The 21,346-nt window shown below is 40.5% G+C and overlaps 1 protein-coding gene across 4 annotated transcripts in view; it reads right to left on the bottom strand.

Moving 5' to 3' along the window:
- The window catches only part of Sos2 (SOS Ras/Rho guanine nucleotide exchange factor 2), a 102,898-nt gene that overhangs the window by 57,064 nt on the left and 24,488 nt on the right, over positions 1-21,346 (bottom strand). For all 4 annotated transcript variants that reach the window (XM_038335753.1, XM_038335755.1, XM_038335754.1 and 1 more), the window contains 3 exons: positions 17,535-17,666; positions 15,292-15,456; positions 3,077-3,283 (listed from right to left, as the gene is read on the bottom strand). In XM_038335753.1, the coding sequence (XP_038191681.1) occupies positions 3,077-3,283; positions 15,292-15,456; positions 17,535-17,666 (504 nt within the window). The remainder of the gene's footprint in view (positions 1-3,076; positions 3,284-15,291; positions 15,457-17,534; positions 17,667-21,346) is intronic.

The following is a 21,346-nucleotide window of genomic DNA, read 5'->3' as shown; positions in this document are numbered from 1 at the left end:
GAATTATTGTCATATTTAGATTAAATCATGAGCACTGGAGACACAAACAGATAACATTATTTACCATCCAGGCTACAGAACGACTATCCTAGTATCTTGCAATGGGAATATAATCGGCTACGGAACATTATCCACCTGCACGCTGAATCCTGGCTCTACTACTTGTGTTACATAATGCGAATGTTTGGCTTTTGTCCTGGTTCTTCTGATGCAACTCATAAAACAGTGGACTTCCCTGAGTGTCTGCTCACTCCTGAGTCTGTGATAACAAGGGTGAGGATTGGAGGGAGGGCATGTTCCCTCTGCTCACTGACTTTTCTGGAGTAGGGGAGGAGAATGGAGTCCAAGCTCTACAAAGACTTGTGAACAAGGCCGATGAGCTTCTGAGTTGTGGACACACGGAGCATGGCTTCCCAGGTAGAGCACGGAAGCCGTGACCCTCAGACTTGACCCTTTCTTTCCCTCATTGCTGTATACTTTGTATCCCATGTAATATTCCTTATAATAAACTGGTTAACTTAAATAGTCCTATGAGCCACCCCAGCAAATTAACCAAACTCAAGGAGGGAGCCTTAGGAACTTCAGTTATTATAGCCTGTTGGGTATAATATATATAATATAGCTGAATCCTTCAGCTGTGACACCATGTCTAGCAAGGTAACATCAGGTTTGAGGTTATCCATTGAAGAACTACTTCGTGTGTAAGAGGGTCAGAGGAGACATGCATATCATAAAGGTTTATGAGTGAGAGATTAAAGGTTAAAGAACAAAATCAGTTTTTTCTTTTATAACACGCAAGATGAAAGGCCATGGCCTAAGATGCAAATGACAACTAAGCTCTGACACTGAGTATGTTTCACACAACATCGTAAGCCTTTGACATGGGCTTGCTCTTAAAATCTATTTATTTGCTGATTAGGTGCTGCTAAGGACCACAAGGCAGTGTTCTTAGCATTGGTCTGCACTCCCAGCTTCATGCGGCCTTATCAGACTGGCACCCACAGCATCCCTGTCTCACAAATGAGAACAGAAGCACCAACGAGTCAGGGAATTTGCTCATGGCCACACATCTTGTAACTGGAATCAACCTTGATTCATTTATTACTTTTCTAAAATTTGCCAAGAAATTCTTTGATGGTCTTTAACTCAAAACTTTAGAGTGTAGTCTACATGGGAAAAACATTTACAGCAGAAACGAGAGGGAGGGATAAAAGGAATCCTTACTTCTAACCAACCTTCAGTATAACAGAGATTGCCTATCGAATCTACATTAATTCAGTGAAAAGAGACAAGTTAATTCCTCAGGAGTGAACACTGGTGGGGCACAGGAACGACACAGAAGAGAACATTAACCAATAGTGTTTGCTGCTTTTATTCCTAATATTGTCACGGAAAACCAGTTTATAATGTAGTAGAAAAGAACTCAAATCCAAGCCCGACGGCTGTATTGGATTTGACTAATTCATAACTATTTTACACCAGGAAAGTAGAAACAGTGATGTCTGCTCTATATATGTTACTTCTGAGATGATCAAACAAAACTGAATTTAAAAAAAATCCTGAATACATTCCAGCATATCCAGAAAGGATTAGCAACATTATTAAACTAAAAATGTATGCAAAAGAAACAAGTCAAGGTCAATTAAAACACTTTGAATTATCATTTGATCATTCTTCGAGGAAAGAATAAAAGCTATCAGTTCTGAAGCATTCAGAGAGCCAGACCTGAGCACTGTACCTGTTTGTTTTTAGAAGTTATTGCAGTGGGGAACAGGAGGCATATGATAGGGAAGCTTAAGATTAAATACTTTTTTAAAATATAGGTCAAACATACTTAGAGAAAAATGCACCATTGCTAAAGGAAAGAAAATTTAAAAAAAGAAAGAAAGAAAAAGAGAAAGAAACCTACAGTTTTTAGCTGGAGTTCCTGAACTGCCCTGGGTTTTGTTGTTTACTTGAGGCAGCAATTCACTGTGTAACCTAGATGAGCCTGCAACTCCTGATCCTCCTGCCTCTGTATCCTGAATTCTGGGCTATGGCATGAGGTTCACCTGAAAGACTGACTTTATGCTATAGAGAGAGAAGAGGCCCAAGTCACTCTGAACCAGGCAGGCCCTCGACCCATCCTCGTCCTGTATGCAATCAGGATACCACTGGTTTTTTTTTGGGGGGGGGGGGTGAGACAGAGTTTCTCTGTAGCTTTGGAGTCTGTCCTGGAACTAGCTCTTGTAGACCAGGCTGGCCTAGAACTCATAGAGATCCACCTGCCTCTGCCTGCTGAGTGCTGTGATGAAAGGCGTGCGCCACCACTGCCTGGCGATACCACTGTTTTTGATTCTTTACTTGGGATTCTTATAAAATGTTCTCTTTTAAACTTCCTGCTGCTGGGGCTGGACAGACGGCCCAGGGATTAGGAGCACCAACTGCTCTTCTGGAGGACCAGGTTCAACCCCAGCACTCACAGGGTGGCTCACAACTGTACACAACCGTACGTAACTGCAGTTCCAGCAGATCCAATGTCCTCTTTTTTTCCTCCATTGTCACCAGGCATACATGTGTGCACAGACACACATGCAGACAAAACACTCACACACAAATAATTTTTAAACTTAAAATAAAACAAAACTCCCACTATCAGCTGCGCTCGGCGGCGCGCACCTTTGATCCCAGCACTTTTGAGGCAGAGGTAGGTGGATCTCTGTGAGTCACAGGCCAGCCAGAGTTACATAATGAGAACCTGTGTCAAAAAAGAACAACAACAACTTTGAGACAGTGATTCACCATGTCCACTGTTGAAGCTGTAGCCCTACCGCGCTCATCACAAGGGAAGGAGCGCACATCTGGACCATTCTCCACTATTCTTAGGACAGCTGGCTAAGTCTGTTACTGTGCAGCAGAAAATGTCATCGTTCCAATGAAAATCCCTCCACCTGACTCTGCTATCACTGCACTTACACCAATATAACAATTCAGATGGTTTTAAACTCAGAACTATGAGAAAAACACTTCTATTCTAGTGAGGTGAATAAGATACTAACAATGGCTATTTGCTGCGGGTGTGCACCAGAGTACTTACAGAAGGCCTGAACAGCTTCCGGTCAGAAAGGAAGGCTTCCCGGAACACTTTGATGATCATATTCAGCTCCCGGAGGTACTGCCTCTCTTCTGCAATTTCAGTTCTGACAAGGTCATAGTAGTTTAGCTCGCCGGAAGAACTAGGTTCATCTTCACAGAGAGAAATCAAACCTATATCATCATCCTGATCAAACATGTCCATCAAAACCTGGGAAGCACAAATCAGGAATGTACAGTTACTTTCCTTTTGTAAAACTGTTTCAAAGTATAGAAATTAAAACGCTATTAAGCAGTAAGAACTGTATCTTACACACACAAATTTACATTAGAAAATTTAGGGGAAAGTCAGATGAGATGATGCTAAGCTGGATAAAGTAAAATTAATGCTTCTGGAATACACATGTATGTGATATGTACATACATCATATACATATCCATATATACACAGTCATATATAAGAGCAAAAAGAGGGTGCTTTTAGGAAAAAAAAATCACAGTTCCGCTACCTAGACAACTATAATTATAGATAAGTATTTTTCTTAAGAAAGTCATATTCTTTATATGTAAAACACAACGAATAGAAGGAGAGATGATGTCTAGCAAGTAACTGGTACCCAGCATCCATGCTGCAATGAATGGCAGCATGCACCTGGGCAGAACTGAAGGAAAAATGAAGTGCCAGTGTAAAGGCGGGTGACCTATGGCAGTATGAAGCTTTCTAAAGCACAGTGCTCTCATGCAACTTTGCATCAGAAAGATTTTTCTATGAAAATCATATCTGTACTAAACAAACATTTTCTTGTCATTATTGCTTTGTGTATGTGTATTTGTATGTACATTTGTGTACTTAGTGTGCAAGTGTCAGCCAAAAGGCAAGAACTATTCATAAATCAAAAGCAATGGGTATAAGATGACTATATATTTTAATACTGTTTTTTAATTTGGACCTAGTTAATTATATGTTCAAAACTGTTAAAGAGTTCAGGAAACCAGGCACAGGTGGGTGGTGCACGCCCTTAAACCTAGTACTCAGAAGGCAGAGGCAGGTGGGTTTCTGAGTTTGAGGCCAGTCTGGTCTACAGCATGAGTTTCAGGACAGCCAAGGCTGTTACACACAGAAACTCTTTTTCTTGAAAACAAAACAAACAAAAAAAAAATAGTTAAGGAAAGGCCGTAAAATGGCTCAATGGTTAAAAATGTCTACTGTTTCTGCAGAAGTCTTAGTAGATTTCCCATCAAGAACATCAAGCAGCTCATACCACCTGTAATAGCAGCTCCAGAGGATCCGATGCCCTTGAGCCTCTGTGGGTACCTGTACATAGGTGGTGCACACGGACTGATGGAGGTGTGTGCGTGCACACACACACACACACACACACACAATTAATTTTAAAAAAAAGAGTTTAGGAAAGATGTGAGTAGGAGAGGAGGACACACTGGGGATGCCTGAAGGAATGGGAGGGAGGAGTCGGGGTTCCTTTGGGGAGTTGGAGGTGCAAATGATCAAGATGCATTCCAGTTCCAGGGAATTCAGGATACAGAGGCAGGAGGATCAGGAGTTGCAGGCTCATCTAGGTTACACAGTGAATTACTGCCTCACAGTAAACAACAAAACCCAGGGCAGTTCTAGGAACTCCAGCTAAAAACTGTAGGTTTCTTTCTCTTTTTCTTTCTTTCTTTTCTTTTTTCTTTTTTGATTATTTTCTTTCCCTGCTGTAGACCGGGCTGGCCACAGACTCAAAGAGATTTGCCTGCCTCTGATTCTAAGAGCTGGGACTAAAGGTGTGTACCACTATGCCTGGCATTTTCTTTTTGTTTTTAGACAAGGACTACATGGTAGTTCAGGTTGACCTGGAACTCACTATGGAGCCAAGACTGGCCTTGAACTTGTGTCTCAGTTTCCTAAGTTTTGCGATGGCAGGCGTAAGTCACTATGGTCAGTCACTTCTATGGTTTAAATAAACAGTCACCATATCTTATAATGGCATACAAGTCTCACAATTTAAGGTGTCCACCACAAGTCTTTTAAAAAATTACATTCCTGGGCTGGAGAGATGGCTCAGAGGTTAAGAGCATTGCCTGCTCTTCCAAAGGTCCTGAGTTCAATTCCCAGCAACCACATGGTGGCTCACAACCATCTGTAAAGGGGTCTGGTGCCCTCTTCTGGCCTGCAGACATACACACAGACAGAATATTGTATACATAATAAATAAATAAATAAAAATATTTTAAAAAAATTACATTCCTAAAATAAACTTATTTCATGCCTTATATAGAGATGATATTGGATTTGCTGTCTTCTGCATAAGATCTCAATTTCTTTAGGATAAGGCCAAATCACAATTTAACCACGACCTGCTCTCCTAACCTCATAATCGTTCTTGTCATTCCTGGTTCTATGAAACCTACGCGCTCGCCATTAAATAACACTACTTTCCAGAGAGAGAGAGAGAGAGAGAGAGAGAGAGAGAGAGAGAGAGAGAGAGAGAGAGAGAGAGAGAGAGAGAGAAAGAGAGAGAGAGCAAACTCCCTTCTCCACAAGCAATCTTTCCAGTATGACCTGTGCTCATTACCTCTAATTCATTCATTAGCAAGCTCACCAGTTCCTTCCTACTCTCTCAGATCTAGTGATAAGCCTTTATTCTTGTTTGTTCTAATACTTTTTTGGTGTGTTTTTCTGAGATAAAGTGAGATAAAGTATTGATACCTAGCCCAGGTTACCCTCAAACTTGAGATTGTTTTACCTCAAATTCCTAAGTTCTGGGATTAAAAGCATGAATATCCATGTCCAGTTTCACTAGTTCAGAACAGCTGATCATTCTCTACCTTTATGCCTTTACAGCCAGCACTTGGGAGGCAGAGGCAGGCTTTAAATTCAAGGCCAGCCTGGTCTACAAAGTGAATTCCAGGATAGCTAAGGCTGTTACACAGAGAAACCCTGTCTCAAAAAATAAAATGAAATAAAACAAACAACAACTTCCTCTGCCTGGGAGGAGATGGCTCAGTGATAAAGGCTTACTTCTGTAGAGTACCCAGGTTTGGTTCCCAGTACCCATGTAGCAGCTTGCTACTTGAACACCAGTTCAAGGGTGCTGGCCTCTGTTCTGGCCTTGTGGACACTACATGCACTTATATACTTGCAGGCTAAACATTCATACACATCAAAAACCCCCAAAAGCCATGAAACTTTTGGGAAGTATGGGACCTTTGCAAGGTGGCGTCTTGTGGGAATAAAATCACTGGTATAACGTGGCAGAAGTGGGAACTGGACTCCACACCTTCCTCTGTGTCCTGGCCACCAGAAAGTGAGAGAAAGACTAAGCTAGTACAATACCAAACTCCTAAATTCAAATGCTAAAGGGGTCCAGCATGCGTAGTGATATATAAGAAATGATAAAAATCAGGGCAAACTGCAAGATATATACACCTAAAATAAAAGTAGACTGCTCAATAACAGGTATTTTCTTTATGAACAAAGTCTGGAATCTAGATTTTTATGTGAGATTTTTAGATCTGTAAAATGTCTAAGTGCCCTCAACCTATCACCATGCCAACATATCCTGTATCACTCCTCAAACCCTCTCAACTCAGAAACCCTTCTTTTTCCAGTCAGTGCCCTGTATTTCTGTCTAGACTCCCTTTCTCTAATATTCAATCCCTGTTGTGGAATATTACTTTAACTATGCAGAGATGTGTTGCATTTGTTTATGTTACAGAATATTACTTTAACTATGTACAGGTGTGTTACATTTGTTTAAGGATGTAAAGATGTGTTGCTTTGCCTGCCTAAGGCACCTGACTGGTTTAATAAAAAGCTGAAGAGTCGAGAGCTAGGCAGAGAAGAAATAGGCAGGAATGGCAGGCAGAGAGAACAAGTAAGAGAAGGACTCTAGTCTCGAGGAAAAAGAAAGAAAAAGAGAGCGATGCCCGAGACCAGCCAGCCAGGCAGCTGCCAGACAGACAGACATGGAAGAAGCAGGAAAAACAGGACATACAGAATAAAACAAAGGCAAAGCCCTGAGGCAGAATGTAGATAATGAGAAACGGGTTAAATTAAGTTATAGGAGCTAGCTATAAACAAGCATAGCCACAGCTGAGTGCTCATAACTAATAAGAAGTCTCCGTGTCATGATTTGGGGGCTCACAGTCTAAGAAAGCCTGCTACAAACCCCCACCCATCTTTCCATCACTTAATGCAAATGAAAACTTTACACAGCTCTCCAGATTCTGACTCCCCACTGTCTACTACTAATCTCCTATCTTCTCCACAGAATTGCCCAATTTATACTGAAATTTCTGTTCATGTTTTCTTTATAGACAGAACTGTCTAAGGATTGAAAACCATGCACAAAAATAGCATCTGCTTAAAGGGTTTGTCCATATATGAATGGTTACACGCTGGAGTGGGAAAGGATTCTGAAGCGCTAAATGACTGAGGGAACTGAACAACAGCACAGTACAAACATTCTGGGGGCTGTGTTCAAACCAAGGATAAGCAAACAGAGCCAAGCTCAGTGTGATGACAAACTCAGCTACTCAGAAGGCTGAGGCAGGGGACTGCAAACTTGAAGGTAACTTGGGAATTTCCGTAAGACCTTGTATCAAAATAAAGTGAAAAGGGTCAGGGATGTGACCCAATGCTACAGAACTTCCTTAGTGTGTGCCAATAAACAAACAAATAGTAGATAAATACATAGACAAAGGATAGACCAACTGGTGATAGATAGACAGGTAGACAGAGATAGGTTTGGAAACAAATGAGATATTACCATGCAAGAATAAGGCACCCTATTCCTATCAAGAATAGGCCTGACAAATTAAACTTCTTCAGAAAAGCACTCTGCCCTCCTTCTCCCCCACCTTAAACTGCAATCTCCTTTGGCATATGTTTAAATACTACTTTGCTCAGTAGTCACAGATATGATTGAAGCTGAGTTCTTCACTGTGATGTGATTGTTCTCAGTAATCTGTGATGTGTGAGCACACTTTGTAATGGTCAAATATTGCTTTTATTTTTAAATATAAAAATGTTTTTGTGTTTTTGTCTAGAAAATTAAACATCTCTAGAAATTAGTTTCTCAAATAGTTATTAAACATGATATATGAGCTCCTGAAACAGGGATTTCTAGAAACAAGTTTAGATTTATGAAGAGCACACCATGTCACACACGCTCATTAACTCACTCATAACTGGAACCATGAACACAGTCATCTGCATTTTAGCTGAGCACATGACTGTCTCTTGTGACAAACAGGAGACTGTGAAAAGGAAGTCTGAATTAAGGATCAGCAAACTACAGTACACATGCCAAATCCTGCCCACTGTCTATTTTCCTGCAGTTTTACTGGAACGTAGTCCATGCCCGTTTGTGTAAGGCTGTTTCTGTATGCTGCCAGGTGAAACAGCGGCTGCAGGAGAGGCTGCAATAGTTATCATCTAGCTTCTGTGGGTTCTGGGGAGATTGCTGCTGCTTTGTCGTTCTGAAACAGTGTCAGTGTGCAACCTGGAATCAGCTGAGAGTTCACTATGGACACCAGGCTGTCCTCACACTTGCAGCAATCCTCCTGCCTACGCCCGCTAAGTGCTAAGATTACAGGTATATAGCAACTATGACCAGTTTGGGGCTAGCTCTTTACATATTTGTTGATGCTGAATTGGATAAGAGGTAAGCAGAAGAAAAGTGGGGCATTTTAACCTAGAAGGAGGTCTCCAATTTGTTTAAAATTTTATTTCTTATATTGCTCTTTTAAGATACTTTTATTGAGCAATTTCAACTAAAACAAAGTTTCTCAAACTTATATGTACTACCAAAAGGTATCTAAAATGAATGACAGGATTAGGTTTTTAAAATATCTTGATGGGTGATAACTTCAAAACCAATATGAAATTTTCTGCAGTTAAATTTGAATTAAGCTTACAATTACAATTTTTGAAATCTATAGTATGAGTTGAAGAAATCAAAAGCAGAAGAGTGCCTCAGTTACAAACGTCCTCAGTGGCTCAGATGTCTGCAAACTCAGTAAGGAACAGGGTGACAGGGACACTTAAAAAGAATGAAATGGCCATTCCATTACAGTCAGTGTTGGTCGAGCCAACTCTAGATAATTGTCTTTATTTTAAAAGTCAGTACAGGAGCTGAAGAGAAGACTCAGGGTCAAGAGTCACAGTATCTTGCATAGTCTTTCTAAGGTCTGTTGACAGAAGTTTCTGGTCCCACAGCCATTCAGTCCCAAAGAAACCCACAGAAGCTTATATTAATTATGAACTGTTTGGCCTATTAGCTCAAGGTTATTATTATTATTATTATTATTATTATTATTATAACAACTTAAATTAACCCATAATTCTTATCTATGTTTAATCATATGGCTTGGTACTTTTTCTCAGTAAGACATTCTCACCTTACTTCTGTGTCTGGACAGTGACAGACTCTCTGCCTTTCCTCTTCCCAGAATTCTCCGTCTGGTTTGCTCCACTTATACTTCCAGCCTGGGTACTGGCCAATCAGCATTTTATTAAACTAATATGAGTGACAAATCTTTACAGAGTATAAGATCACTGTCCTAGAGCAAAGCCACTGAAAAGGACAGACCTCACAAGACAATAAAGTAGGAATCTGACAGGATCCACAGGTGTGGGTCCATTCCACCTTGAGTAAAGGTCAGAGAGTTGGGACAAACTTCTGTTCCTTCAAGGTTATTGTCAACAGTTCAAATAACAGGTATGGCTAATATCCAGAGCTGGTATTTCAGGTATTAAGAAGTAGATCTGTTTCTACATCAAACAAAGGGATCCAACTAGGTTCCTATTCCCATAAGGAGAAAACTATGGATTCAACCCAGGGAGAGGTTTGCCTACAGAATGTTTTAGTCTAGGGTGTGAGAGCTACTTGTCTTGTTTTGGCAACAGAATGTTTAACTGGCCTGCAATCCTTCAACTGCTCTGTTCATTTCCTTATATCATGTAAACGCAGTTTTTTATCTTATTCCTGCCTTTGGGGGTTCAGGTACTTAAGCAAATATAAATTAAATGCAGGCACTTTCAGTATTCACTGGAACTCCCTCCAGATACTATCCATGTTTTCTGTTTTATTATTTTCACTTGCGTCTTTGTTCTCTTTACTTAATCTTCTAATCCCCATGTGACTATCCTGGTAAATGGTCTCCTCCAACAGGAATCCCTACAAGCTAGAGGGTGAAAAGCTTTGGGTGGTTCAGTTCAGGATGCTGAGCCCAGAGCACTCTAAGAATGGGTGGAGGCGGAGTTCCCAGCACTCACATCAGGGAGTTCACAACAGGCTGTAACTCTAGTTCCAGAGGATCCAATGCCACCTGGCCTCTATGGACACTACATGCACTTGGTGCTCATAAACTCACATGTACACATAAATACAATTAGTTTATAAATCTTAAGAAAAAAAAGAAGGTACAAGGCAGGTGGGTGGGTAAGGCAACAGCCTGCTGCTGGAGAACGTGACCGAGAGAGTAGAGGGAGAGTAGAGTAGAGTAGGGTAGAGTAGAGAAGAGTAGAGAAGAGTAGAGCCGAGCAGAGCAGAGCAGAGCAGAGCAGAGTAGAGTAGAGTAGAGGGAGAGTAGAGTAGAGTAGAGTAGAGTAGAGTAGGGTAGAGTAGAGTAGAGTAGAGGGAGAGTAGAGTAGAGCAGAGTAGAGGGAGAGTAGAGTAGAGTAGAGCAGAGTAGAGCAGAGCAGAGTAGAGAAGAGCGGAGTAGAGTAGAGTAGAGTAGAGTAGAGTAGAGTAGAGTAGAGTAGAGTAGAGCGGAGTAGAGCAGAGTAGAGTAGAGTAGAGGGAGAGTAGAGTAGAGTAGAGTAGAGCGGAGTAGAGCAGAGCAGAGTAGAGTAGAGTAGAGTAGAGTAGAGGGAGAGTAGAGTAGAGTGGAGTAGAGCGGAGTAGAGCAGAGTAGAGCAGAGTAGAGTAGAGTAGAGTAGAGTAGAGTAGAGTAGAATAGAGTAGAGGGAGAGTAGAGTAGAGTAGAGTAGAGTAGAGTAGAGTAGAGTAGAGTAGAGGGAGAGTAGAGTAGAGTAGAGTAGAGTAGAGTAGAGGGAGAGTAGAGTAGAGTAGAGTAGAGTAGAGTAGAGTAGAGTAGAGGGAGAGTAGAGTAGAGTGGAGTAGAGCGGAGCAGAGCAGAGCAGAGTAGAGTAGAGTAGAGTAGAGTAGAGTAGAGGGAGAGTAGAGTAGAGTAGAGGGAGAGTAGAGTAGAGGGAGAGTAGAGTAGAGTAGAGTAGAGTAGAGTAGAGTAGAGTAGAGTAGAGGGAGAGTAGAGTAGAGTAGAGTAGAGTAGAGTAGAGTAGAGCGGAGCAGAGCAGAGCAGAGCAGAGTAGAGTAGAGTAGAGGGAGAGTAGAGTAGAGTAGAGTAGAGGGAGAGTAGAGTAGAGTAGAGTAGAGTAGAGTAGGGGAGAGTAGAGTAGAGTAGAGTAGAGTAGAGTAGAGGAGAGGAGAGGGAGAGTAGAGTAGAGTAGAGTAGAGGGAGAGTAGAGTAGAGGGAGAGTAGAGTAGAGTAGAGTAGAGTAGAGTAGAGTAGAGTAGAGGGAGAGTAGAGTAGAGTAGAGTAGAGGGAGAGTAGAGTAGAGGGAGAGTAGAGTAGAGTAGAGTAGAGTAGAGTAGAGTAGAGGGAGAGTAGAGTAGAGTAGAGTAGAGTAGAGGGAGAGTAGAGTAGAGTAGAGTAGAGTAGAGTAGAGTAGAGGGAGAGTAGAGGGAGAGTAGAGTAGAGTAGAGTAGAGTAGAGTAGAGGGAGAGTAGAGTAGAGTAGAGTAGAGGGAGAGTAGAGTAGAGTAGAGTAGAGTAGAGTAGAGTAGAGTAGAGTAGAGTAGAGTAGAGGGAGAGGAGGGACTGATAACACGCGAGAAGATACATTAAGAAAAACAGAGCCAGATTCTTCAATGACAAATATGAAAAGGGAAGGCTAAAGTGCCATCTTAACGACTGGATTACAGACTGAGAGACGGGGATGGTGGTGGCACCATGAGAGAGACGTTGTGCCTCCAACAGCAATGAGCTCCTCTAGCCACATCTTGGGTTTATAAATACCATTCTCTACTACAAAGGACCTAAAGTTTTGGCTGTTGTTATTACTTTTGTTTGGAGAAACAACTAATTGTAGGCTTGGAAAGAGTCATATTGAACAAGATGAACCTAGACTGCCTACTGCTGAAGCAGAGTACTCCTGAAAGACAACAATTACATATTTAAAATAATCATGTTTACAGAAGCAAAGACAGAATGTTGGTTCAGAACCTGAGGAGAGAAATGAGAGATGAGGGCCAAAAGATAGAAAGTCTCAGTTAGACAGAAGAAAAAGATTATATCTAATGCAGGCATTACATTAAATAACAATTACTGTAGATTTTGAAGTTGCTAAGAGAATAAATTTCAAAGTTCTCACCACAAATATATATATATATATATATATATATATATATATATATTTGAGCTGATAGATAATATATAAGTTTATTCCACACTGTATTTATAAATCACAGCCACAAGGTAACTCTTGCAGTGTAAACTCACAACTGTCAATTTATACTTAAAAATAAACAAAGAAATTGTTCCAAAAAATGACAGAAATAAAGTCAAGTTGGAGCTTCCACCTGACCTGATCAAATGTTGTATAATTCGAACATCTAAATAACTAATTATGACCCACTGAGTAAAGTAAGAACCTGGAAATCCACATTTAAATGAACGAACAAACTTAAAGAGTGATAAGGAATAAGAGAGTCTCAAAATATTTCACAAAACATTTGTTAATTACAAAAAGAAAAACAGTGACTGAAAGAGAAGATTGGTAGACAACAGCATCACTAATGAATCGCGCCGAAACTGTTGTGTGTCAATGAGAACATGGTGTGCTTCTATGAGCTCCTACTGAAGACTATATCTGGATTCTAGGCAAAAGCTCTAAACTAAGGACGAGTGAGTGACAACTGACTCGTAGTTCTCCAGAGCCACAGTCATAAAAGGTCAAGAAAAGAGCAATGATAACTACAAAAATAACGTACGGCTCTGGACTAAATCATCTTGCTGCAAGGACACCACAGGAACGACAGCACGCTGCGTGGGCGTGCCAATACTGGAGCTGGATTCCGACCGTCTTACTACTGTTCTTGTTGGTAGAGCATCCTATGCGGGTGGCTGACTCTCAGATGACTCGGGATGCAATGGAGCCCTGTACTCCCAGACACTGTACTCCCAGCTTTTCTATCTGCTTTAAGTCACTTTCAGAGAAACAAAAAGTATCTAATTATGATTTTAGAAATCAAAATAAAAATGACAAAATGAAATGCAAGTGAAAAATCAGTTTTTAAATTAGATTACAGAATAACAGATCTCAACTACAGCTTAAAGAAGTAGTATTGTCAAAAAATTATGTGGTTTGGAAGTCTAACTTAGGCCAGTTAAACCTCTGCAAACACCAATATGCGCTAAAACTTCCTAGAGTTTCTACTGTCAGTCAAAGCTGACGACCACTGCACGCACTAGGCCAGAGGCGCCAGCTTCAACAATCGTCTCTGTTAAGTCCTCCTAGACTCTGACACAGCTGATTGCTTTCTCCACCACACACTGATTTACTGGTATAATATTTAAATCACATTGTATTCAGTTATTTGTTTATAATATTTTCATTTCACACTAACACATGTTCCTTTTAATACAGGATTGCTATCTTATTCATAATTCGTACATTCTGTGTTCAGGACAGGTCCTTCAAGCAATGCTGAATTAGAGGTGAGAAATATAAAAAAAGAAAAAAGAAAAAAGGGAGGAAAGGAGGAAACGGGAGACTGAATTTTCCCTCAAGTGGTACCTATGAACAAGAAGAAAGGAACTATGATCCAGAAAGGAACGACCAGAGGGCAGTAACTTCTCATAAGTTGTTTCTTCAGTATCTGCCCTGAGATACCAAACCATGTTCTTCACAATTACTTACATTTAATATACTAGAAACAACTCTGTCTACTCTCCTTTTAAAAATTCAAATCTCAGGAGTGTGTGGTGGCTCATGCCTAGAATTCCAGCACACAAGGGGCAGGAGCATCTCCATTCTAGGCAAGTTCAAGGCCAGCCTGAGTTACACAGCAAAACCCTGTTATTATAAGGCAATGAAAAAAAACTTAATAAAATAAACACTATCTAAAACTAATTTTCTTCAACTGATTTGGGTGGATTTTGTCCCTCCCTGTATGTAAAGATTCTTGATGGAAGAAGAGAACTCACTCCCTTGCCACAGATGCTGAACTCTGGAAATACCATGCTTTGCAAAGCTAATATTTTCTGTTTTCCAGTATCAGGAAATATAAAATGTATTAATATATTACCTGGTATGAAGGCACACCCCTTTAATCCCAATACTTGGGAGGCAGAGGCAAGAAAACATCTAGGAATTCAAGGTCAGCCTGGTCTACGAAGCAAGTTTTAGGCCAGCTGGGGTTACATAGTAAGACGAGGGTTTTTCTTTTTATTGGTTTTTATTGAGCTCTATATTTTTCTGAGACTATGGTTTTAAAACAAAAAACAAAAACCTAATCCCATCACAAACAAAAAATCTGAACCCCAATGTGGTTAGACATGCTGATAACCCTAGCACTTCAGAGTATAATCAGGAGGATCATGAATTTAAAGCTTGTCTGAGCTACAGAGTGAGTTCAAGGCCAGACCAGGCTACTTAGTGAAATCCTGTCTCCAAAACAAGCAGGGCTAGTGAGATGACTGAGCAGGTAAAAGCATGTACCTGAAAACCTAAATTCAATCCCCAAGCCCCATGGTAGAAGGAGAGGCAGGATACCTGAAAGTTGTCCACCAATCTCCACATGTATGCACATGTGCGTGCACATACACATACTCACAGGGAGAGACAAATAAATGTAAAAACAATCTCTGTTCTTAAAAAAGCATCCTGAATAAATGAAATGAATAAAGGTACAGATACGGAAGGTGCAGCTCGGTGGCAAAGCATCCATTAGGCAATGTGCAGAACGCTGGTTCTGACCCCTCCTACTATGAAAGAGACTATTTGTACTGCAGGAAGAAGTATTCCTATTATCAGCTTATATTTGATATGCCAGCTTAAATGTGTGAATTTAACATGTCTTCATAAACTTAAAAAAGAAACTTCATTAAAATTAATTTAACAAGAGTAAAGCAAATGTCATATAGTTATTAGTATTCACTTTAAGCTTTAATACTCTTTAACACTTACCTTATCTGCACACATTGAGACTTTAATGTCTTGCTGAGATATTTCATAATGCCGGATATTAAAAACATAATTACCAGCCAATTTCAAAATATCTGCTGAGATATACTCCAATACAGCCACAATGTAGAGGGACACATGGTAGTCCACTTTGTACCCCAAAACTTCCTGTTAAAAAAAAATAATTCAGTTCCAAAACAAAAGCCCTGCCAAGTATCAGTTAAATACTTAACACTCCTACTTCAGAGCTGCGTGGCTTGTTGGTGAAGGGCAAGGCCCTGAATTTAAGCTTTAGCACTGAAAGAAAAAAAATTCCTATCTATCACTTTTGCTCATAAACCATTTTTTGAGACACGGTTTCCTGGTGTTGCCCTGGCTGTTCTGGAACTCACGCTGTAGATCAGGTTGGTCTCAAACTCAGAGATCTGCCTGCCTCTGCCTCCTGAGTGCTGGGATAAAGCCTGTACCACCACCACCCAGTCCATAAACAAAATTTTAAAAGCAGAATATCTCAGTATCTGGGTACCATAGAACAGTGGTTCTCAATCTGCAGTTGTGACCCCTTTGGGGTCTCCTAAGATCAATGGAAAACATAGACTTACATTATGATTCATAACTAGTAAAATTACAGTTATGCACTAACAATGAAATAATTTTATGGTTGGCGGTCACCAACATGACAAACTGTATTAAAGGTTACAGTATTAGGAAGGTTGATAAATGCTGCTATAGAATATAAAATTAACAGGTGATCCTAGTATTATAGATCTTGTCAAAATATATATAATCTAACAAGTCTTATATTTCATCAAACAATAGCAGGTGATTCTAATAGCAAATCTTGACCTATATTTTTTAACTGAATTTTTTTTCATAGAATATATTCTGATCATTGTTTCCTCTCCCTCATCTCCTCCCAGGTCCTAACAACCCATCTAACACCAAGTCTCCTTTCTCTTTCTGTTTAGAAAACAAACAGTAAAATAAAACAAAACAAATTTTAAAAACAGAACTTTAAAGGCATGAAATGCACAAAAAAACATAAAAATACAAAATCAGAAAACATACTATACAAACAAAAGACCAGAAAAATAAAAAATGTTTAGCTAAATTTTACTGACAGCTTCTTAACAGCTGATTGAAACCCCTGTGACAAATAACATCTTTCTGTAAGAACTCTGCTTTAAAACCATCAAAAACATTATATTTTAATCACTGTAGCCTCTTCCAGGAGAGTGTCATTGTCAGGGAGGGAGGTGTCACCTCTACCTGCAGGCAGCTCTATGGAGCATTTTCTCTTTTTTTAATGGTTTATTTTTTTATATTTAGAAATTTACATCTCCTCCCTTCTTCCTCCCCCTTCCCTCCCCTCCCCTCCACCAATACCCCCCCTCCCTCTCTCTCCAGGCCAAGGAGCCATCGGGGTTCCCTACTCTATGTTAAGACCAAGGTCCTCCCAAAAGGACAATGGCGCTGGAGCATTTTCTTGACTAATGAGTGACCCTGGGTTACAGTAAAACAACAACAAACGCAAGTTGAGGGAGCTGTGGAGAAAAGGCCAGTACAGCATTCTGCCACAGCTTCTGTTTGAAGCTCTGCCTTGGCTTCCTTCAGCGATGGACTATAAAGCATAATCTGAAATAAATTCTTTTCTCCTCAAGTTGTTTTTGGTTGTGGTGTTTATCACAGTAAGAGAAAACAAACTAGAATGAGGGGTTATTGAAACTTCTACTAAAAAGTCTTCAAATCTACATACACCAAGCATATTCTATAGATTATTCTCTAGTGTCCTTTTCCAAAGTATACAGGACAATTTAAAAACACTCAGACCCTTTTGTTATTACAACACTTTGAGAATCAAGGTCTACTACACTGGAATTAACAGGAGGTAGTAGTGTAGTGGTCACTGGAAGATACCACAAAATGCCACAATGTATTATTACTATTAACTGTGTGTGGGGGAGGAAATATGAGCCATGGATTTCATTAGGGTACATTTATTTTTATTTCATTCTTCTCTTTGGGGGTGGGTGGACAGCATGCTAGAGATTCAACCCAGGGTATCACTCACGCAAAGCATATCACTTATATACACCCCTACTCCCTGTTTTTATTTTATACACATATTATGATGTATATAATACATATACAGATTATTAATATATATTATATATGTGTTTTATATACATATAATTTAAAATATTATTTATTATGAAGAATTCCCCCAATGTCTAAACTTTTATTACCTTCAAGGAAGGATGTATTTTGTCCACAGGTAGTAAAAGAGGATTTCTTCGTTTACGTTTCTCGATGGCAGACTGTGCATCAGCAATCGCCCATTTATCAATAGGGTGAGGAAAAGTCTTTTGGACTCGTTCCTGTTCGGATTACACAGGGGACATTCAGAATCAGCATTAGTGTTTATAAATAGGAAACTCATATAAAACTCAATCGATCAGTCTCTTTAATACAGAAGACAGCAGGGTATAGTTAGTATCTTCTGCTCCCTGAAAAGAAGAAAACCCTTTTTGTTTTTTAAAAAAAGTCCCTAGCCGAGCTGGAGAGATGGCTCAGTGGTTAAGAGCATTGCCTGCTCTTCCAAAGGTCCTGAGTTCAATTCCTAGCAACCACATGGTGGCTCACAACCATCTGAATGAGGTCTGGTGCCCTCTTCTGGCCTGCAGACATACACACAGAGAGAATATTGTATATATAATAAATATTTTTTTTAAAAAAGTCCCTAGCCATGGTGGAAAACCTATAATCCCAGCACTGAGAAGGTAGAGACAGGAAGACTACGAGTTCAAAGCGAGCCTGGGTTGCACAGTCAGTTGAGGCCAGTCCAAGTTACACAGTGAGACCCTGTAACAAAATAAAGATTGTCAACAGGAAAATCGAGATTCTATCATATAATTTTGTCACATGAATTTTTTAAGTTTATCATGCAAGCAGTGGACAGAATAGTTCAATAGACTGTGTAGCATGTAAACAGACTGTATAACATGTGAACAGACTGTGTAGCATGTGAACAGACTGTCTGTATAGCATGTGAACAGACTGTGTAGCATGTGAACAGACTGTCTGTGTAGCATGTGAACAGACTGTGTAGCATGTGAACACTGTGTAGCATGTGAACAGACTGTCTGTGTAACATATGAACAGACTGCCTGGGGGTGGGGGGAGAGGGTAAGGTAGGAGAAGGAGGAGGGGAGGAGGGAGGGGAGAGGAGAACTTGAGGGAATGGGATGGTTGAGATGGAGGAAGGACAGAGATGAGAGCAAGGATCTTGATTGAGGGAGCCATTACAGGGTTAGCAGAAACCTGTCTCTAGAGAAATTCCCAGGAATCCAAAAGGATGACCCCACCTAGGACTCTGAGCAATAGAGGAGAGGGAGCCCAATCTTGATTTGCCCTGTAGTCAGACTGATGATTATCTTAAATATCACCATAGAGCCTTCATTCAGCAACTGATAGAGGCAGAGGCAGAGCAGAGACCCACATATGAGCACTGGACTGAGCTCCCAAAGTCCAGTTGAAGAGTGGGAGGAGTGTAAATATGAGCAAGATGGTCAAGACCATGCTGGGTTCACCCAATGAGACTGTCTACCTGAGCTAACGGGAGCTCACCAACTCTAGTCAGACTGGGAAGGAACAAGCATAGGACCAAACTAGTTCCTCTGAATGGGATTGACAGTTGCATGGCTGGGGCAGACTGAGGAGCCACTAGCAGTGACATCAGGATTTATCCCTACTGCATGTACTGGCTTTTTGGGATCCCATTCTCTTTGGATGCATACCTTGCTCAGCCCAGATAAGTAGGGAGGGCCTTGGACCTTCTACAAGGCAATGTGCCTTAGCCTCTCTGAGAACTGGATGGGGGGTGGGATGGGAGGGTGTATAGAGGGAATGAGAGGAGGGGAGGGAGTGGGAACTTGGATTGGTATTTTTTTAAAAATCGAATAAATTAAAAAAGAAAGAAAGAAAAGAAACCAAGTCCTTTGCACCAGAGTAATGGGAAAGATGTCATAAAGGCATGTAGGGACCTGGCCAGAAGCTCCCCACTGCAGGATCAGGGTAGAGAGGTTTTCACTCATTTAAAAGACTTGGCTTTGAGCCACCAGGTGCCCTACACAGTCATCTGGGAAAGTGCTTTTCAGCTTCAGTTGCTCAGACACCCACAGGCTGCTGCTGCTGTGCCCTTACACAACCTGGCTATAGCTCAAGCCTGTGGCAGACCATGGTCTTGTACACACAGTACTGGCTTTGCAGGCATGCAAATACAAAAGTGATGAGGGTCATACAGGCTTCCACCCAGATTTCAAAGTAAGCAATGTGTGATAGGGTTAGGATTCCTGCAGGAGGCCCCTGAGAAGGCTATGTGTGAAGCTGTAAGAAAGTCTAAGTTGCAATGGAGATACCAGGATGTTGAAGATACCAGGTATGTGGAATATAGACTGAGGTAGGCTTCAGAGAAAAAGTCTCATCAGCTATAAATGGCAAGGCCACAGGAGTGGAGCTGCCCCAAGCCTGTTGGACCTCACATGTACTTACCACACTCTGGAAGCCGGACATGTACTAAGCATAGCTACTGCTGATTCAGTCTTACTTTGGTCCTATCATGCTTTTCTGCACCCCTCTTCCCCCTTTGGAATGGGCCTGTTCACCCTGTGCCACTGCATATTGGAAGTAATTTTCTTTTTGATTTTACTGAGGGTCACAACTAAAATTTCTTTGATCTTACTGAAAACTTTGAATTTAAGCTTACAAACAATGTTAGAACTGTTAAGAACCTTGGAACCTCTGGAGAGACAAGAAGCATTTTATATTATGAGATGGCAATGAACCTTTGGGCCAGGGGGAAAGTTATGGTTTGAACATGAAATATGCTTTATATACTCGTGTGTTGAAATGGTTGTTGTTATTTTGGGAGGATCTGTGAGCTCTAGAAAGTAGGGCAAGCTGGAGAAAGTAGGTCAAAAACTGGACATATGCTTTCGAAGCTTATCCCTGGTTCCCCAGTCACCCCATACTCTGTCTGTCTACTGTGAGGAGGGAAGACTTCTTTTTCCCTGCTCCATTCCCACTACCATGACCCGCTCCAACACAAGGTCCCAAACAGTTATGTACTGAATCGTCTGAAACTGTGAGCTGAAATAAATCTTTCGTCCTTTAAGCTATCCTCTCACAGGTATTCTGATGATAGTTATGAAAAAGTAGCCAATGCACACATTTTATTATGGATAGGAAGTTGAGCTCTTTGTAACTGTTAGCTATTACTGCTTGTTTAAATCAAACTGCTTGGCTGTGTGTGTATCATTTATGAAGATGTACCTTTATTCTCCATAGCTAAGGGTACAACTACTGGGCCATATGTTAGAAGTAACTTTGGTAGAAACTGCCACACAATTTTGCATAGTTGTTATAGCATTTATACTCCCACTTGTAACATAAAATTCTAGGTAGTTTTCATATTTGCCTGTATGTAGTATAACAGCCCCCTTCTTAGTTTTTGACTTTTGGTGACTGTTAAAGTTCATTATGATTTGAATTCCTATTTTTAGGTGACCTCTGAGCTTTAGCAATTTTTTGAGTGCTTATAGACAATTAGAATATTTTTCTTTTTGAGTTTCTATTCAAGAATTTTGCAAATCTGGGGAGGAAGATAGGTTTTTTTGTTGTTGTTGTTTTGGTTTGGTTTTTTTGAGACAGAGTTTCTCTTTGTAGCCCTGGCTGTCCTGTAACTCACAGAGATCTGCCTACCTCTACCTCCTGAGTACTGGGATTAAAGATAGGGGTTTTTTTTCCCCTAGTCTGTGACTTGTAACATTTTGTATGTAAAGTTCAGGCTAACCTCAAATTAGAGATTCTCTGCTCCCAGCCTGTGAGTGTTGAGATTATAGGCAACCTGGTTAATACCTTTTTATTTTCTTAACTTTAATCTTTGTCACTGTGTTTTCAGTCATTGCTAAAACAGTATTTGCTTAACTGCAAATTATGATACTATTTTTTAGCATTTTCTCCTACAAACTTCATAATTTATTTTTATGTGTGAGGTTAT

This window comes from Arvicola amphibius, chromosome 7 (assembly GCF_903992535.2).
Source record: "Arvicola amphibius chromosome 7, mArvAmp1.2, whole genome shotgun sequence".
NCBI lineage: Eukaryota > Metazoa > Chordata > Mammalia > Rodentia > Cricetidae > Arvicola > Arvicola amphibius.
Note: the sequence above shows the minus strand (reverse complement) of the source record. Positions and strands in the feature narration are given on the sequence as shown.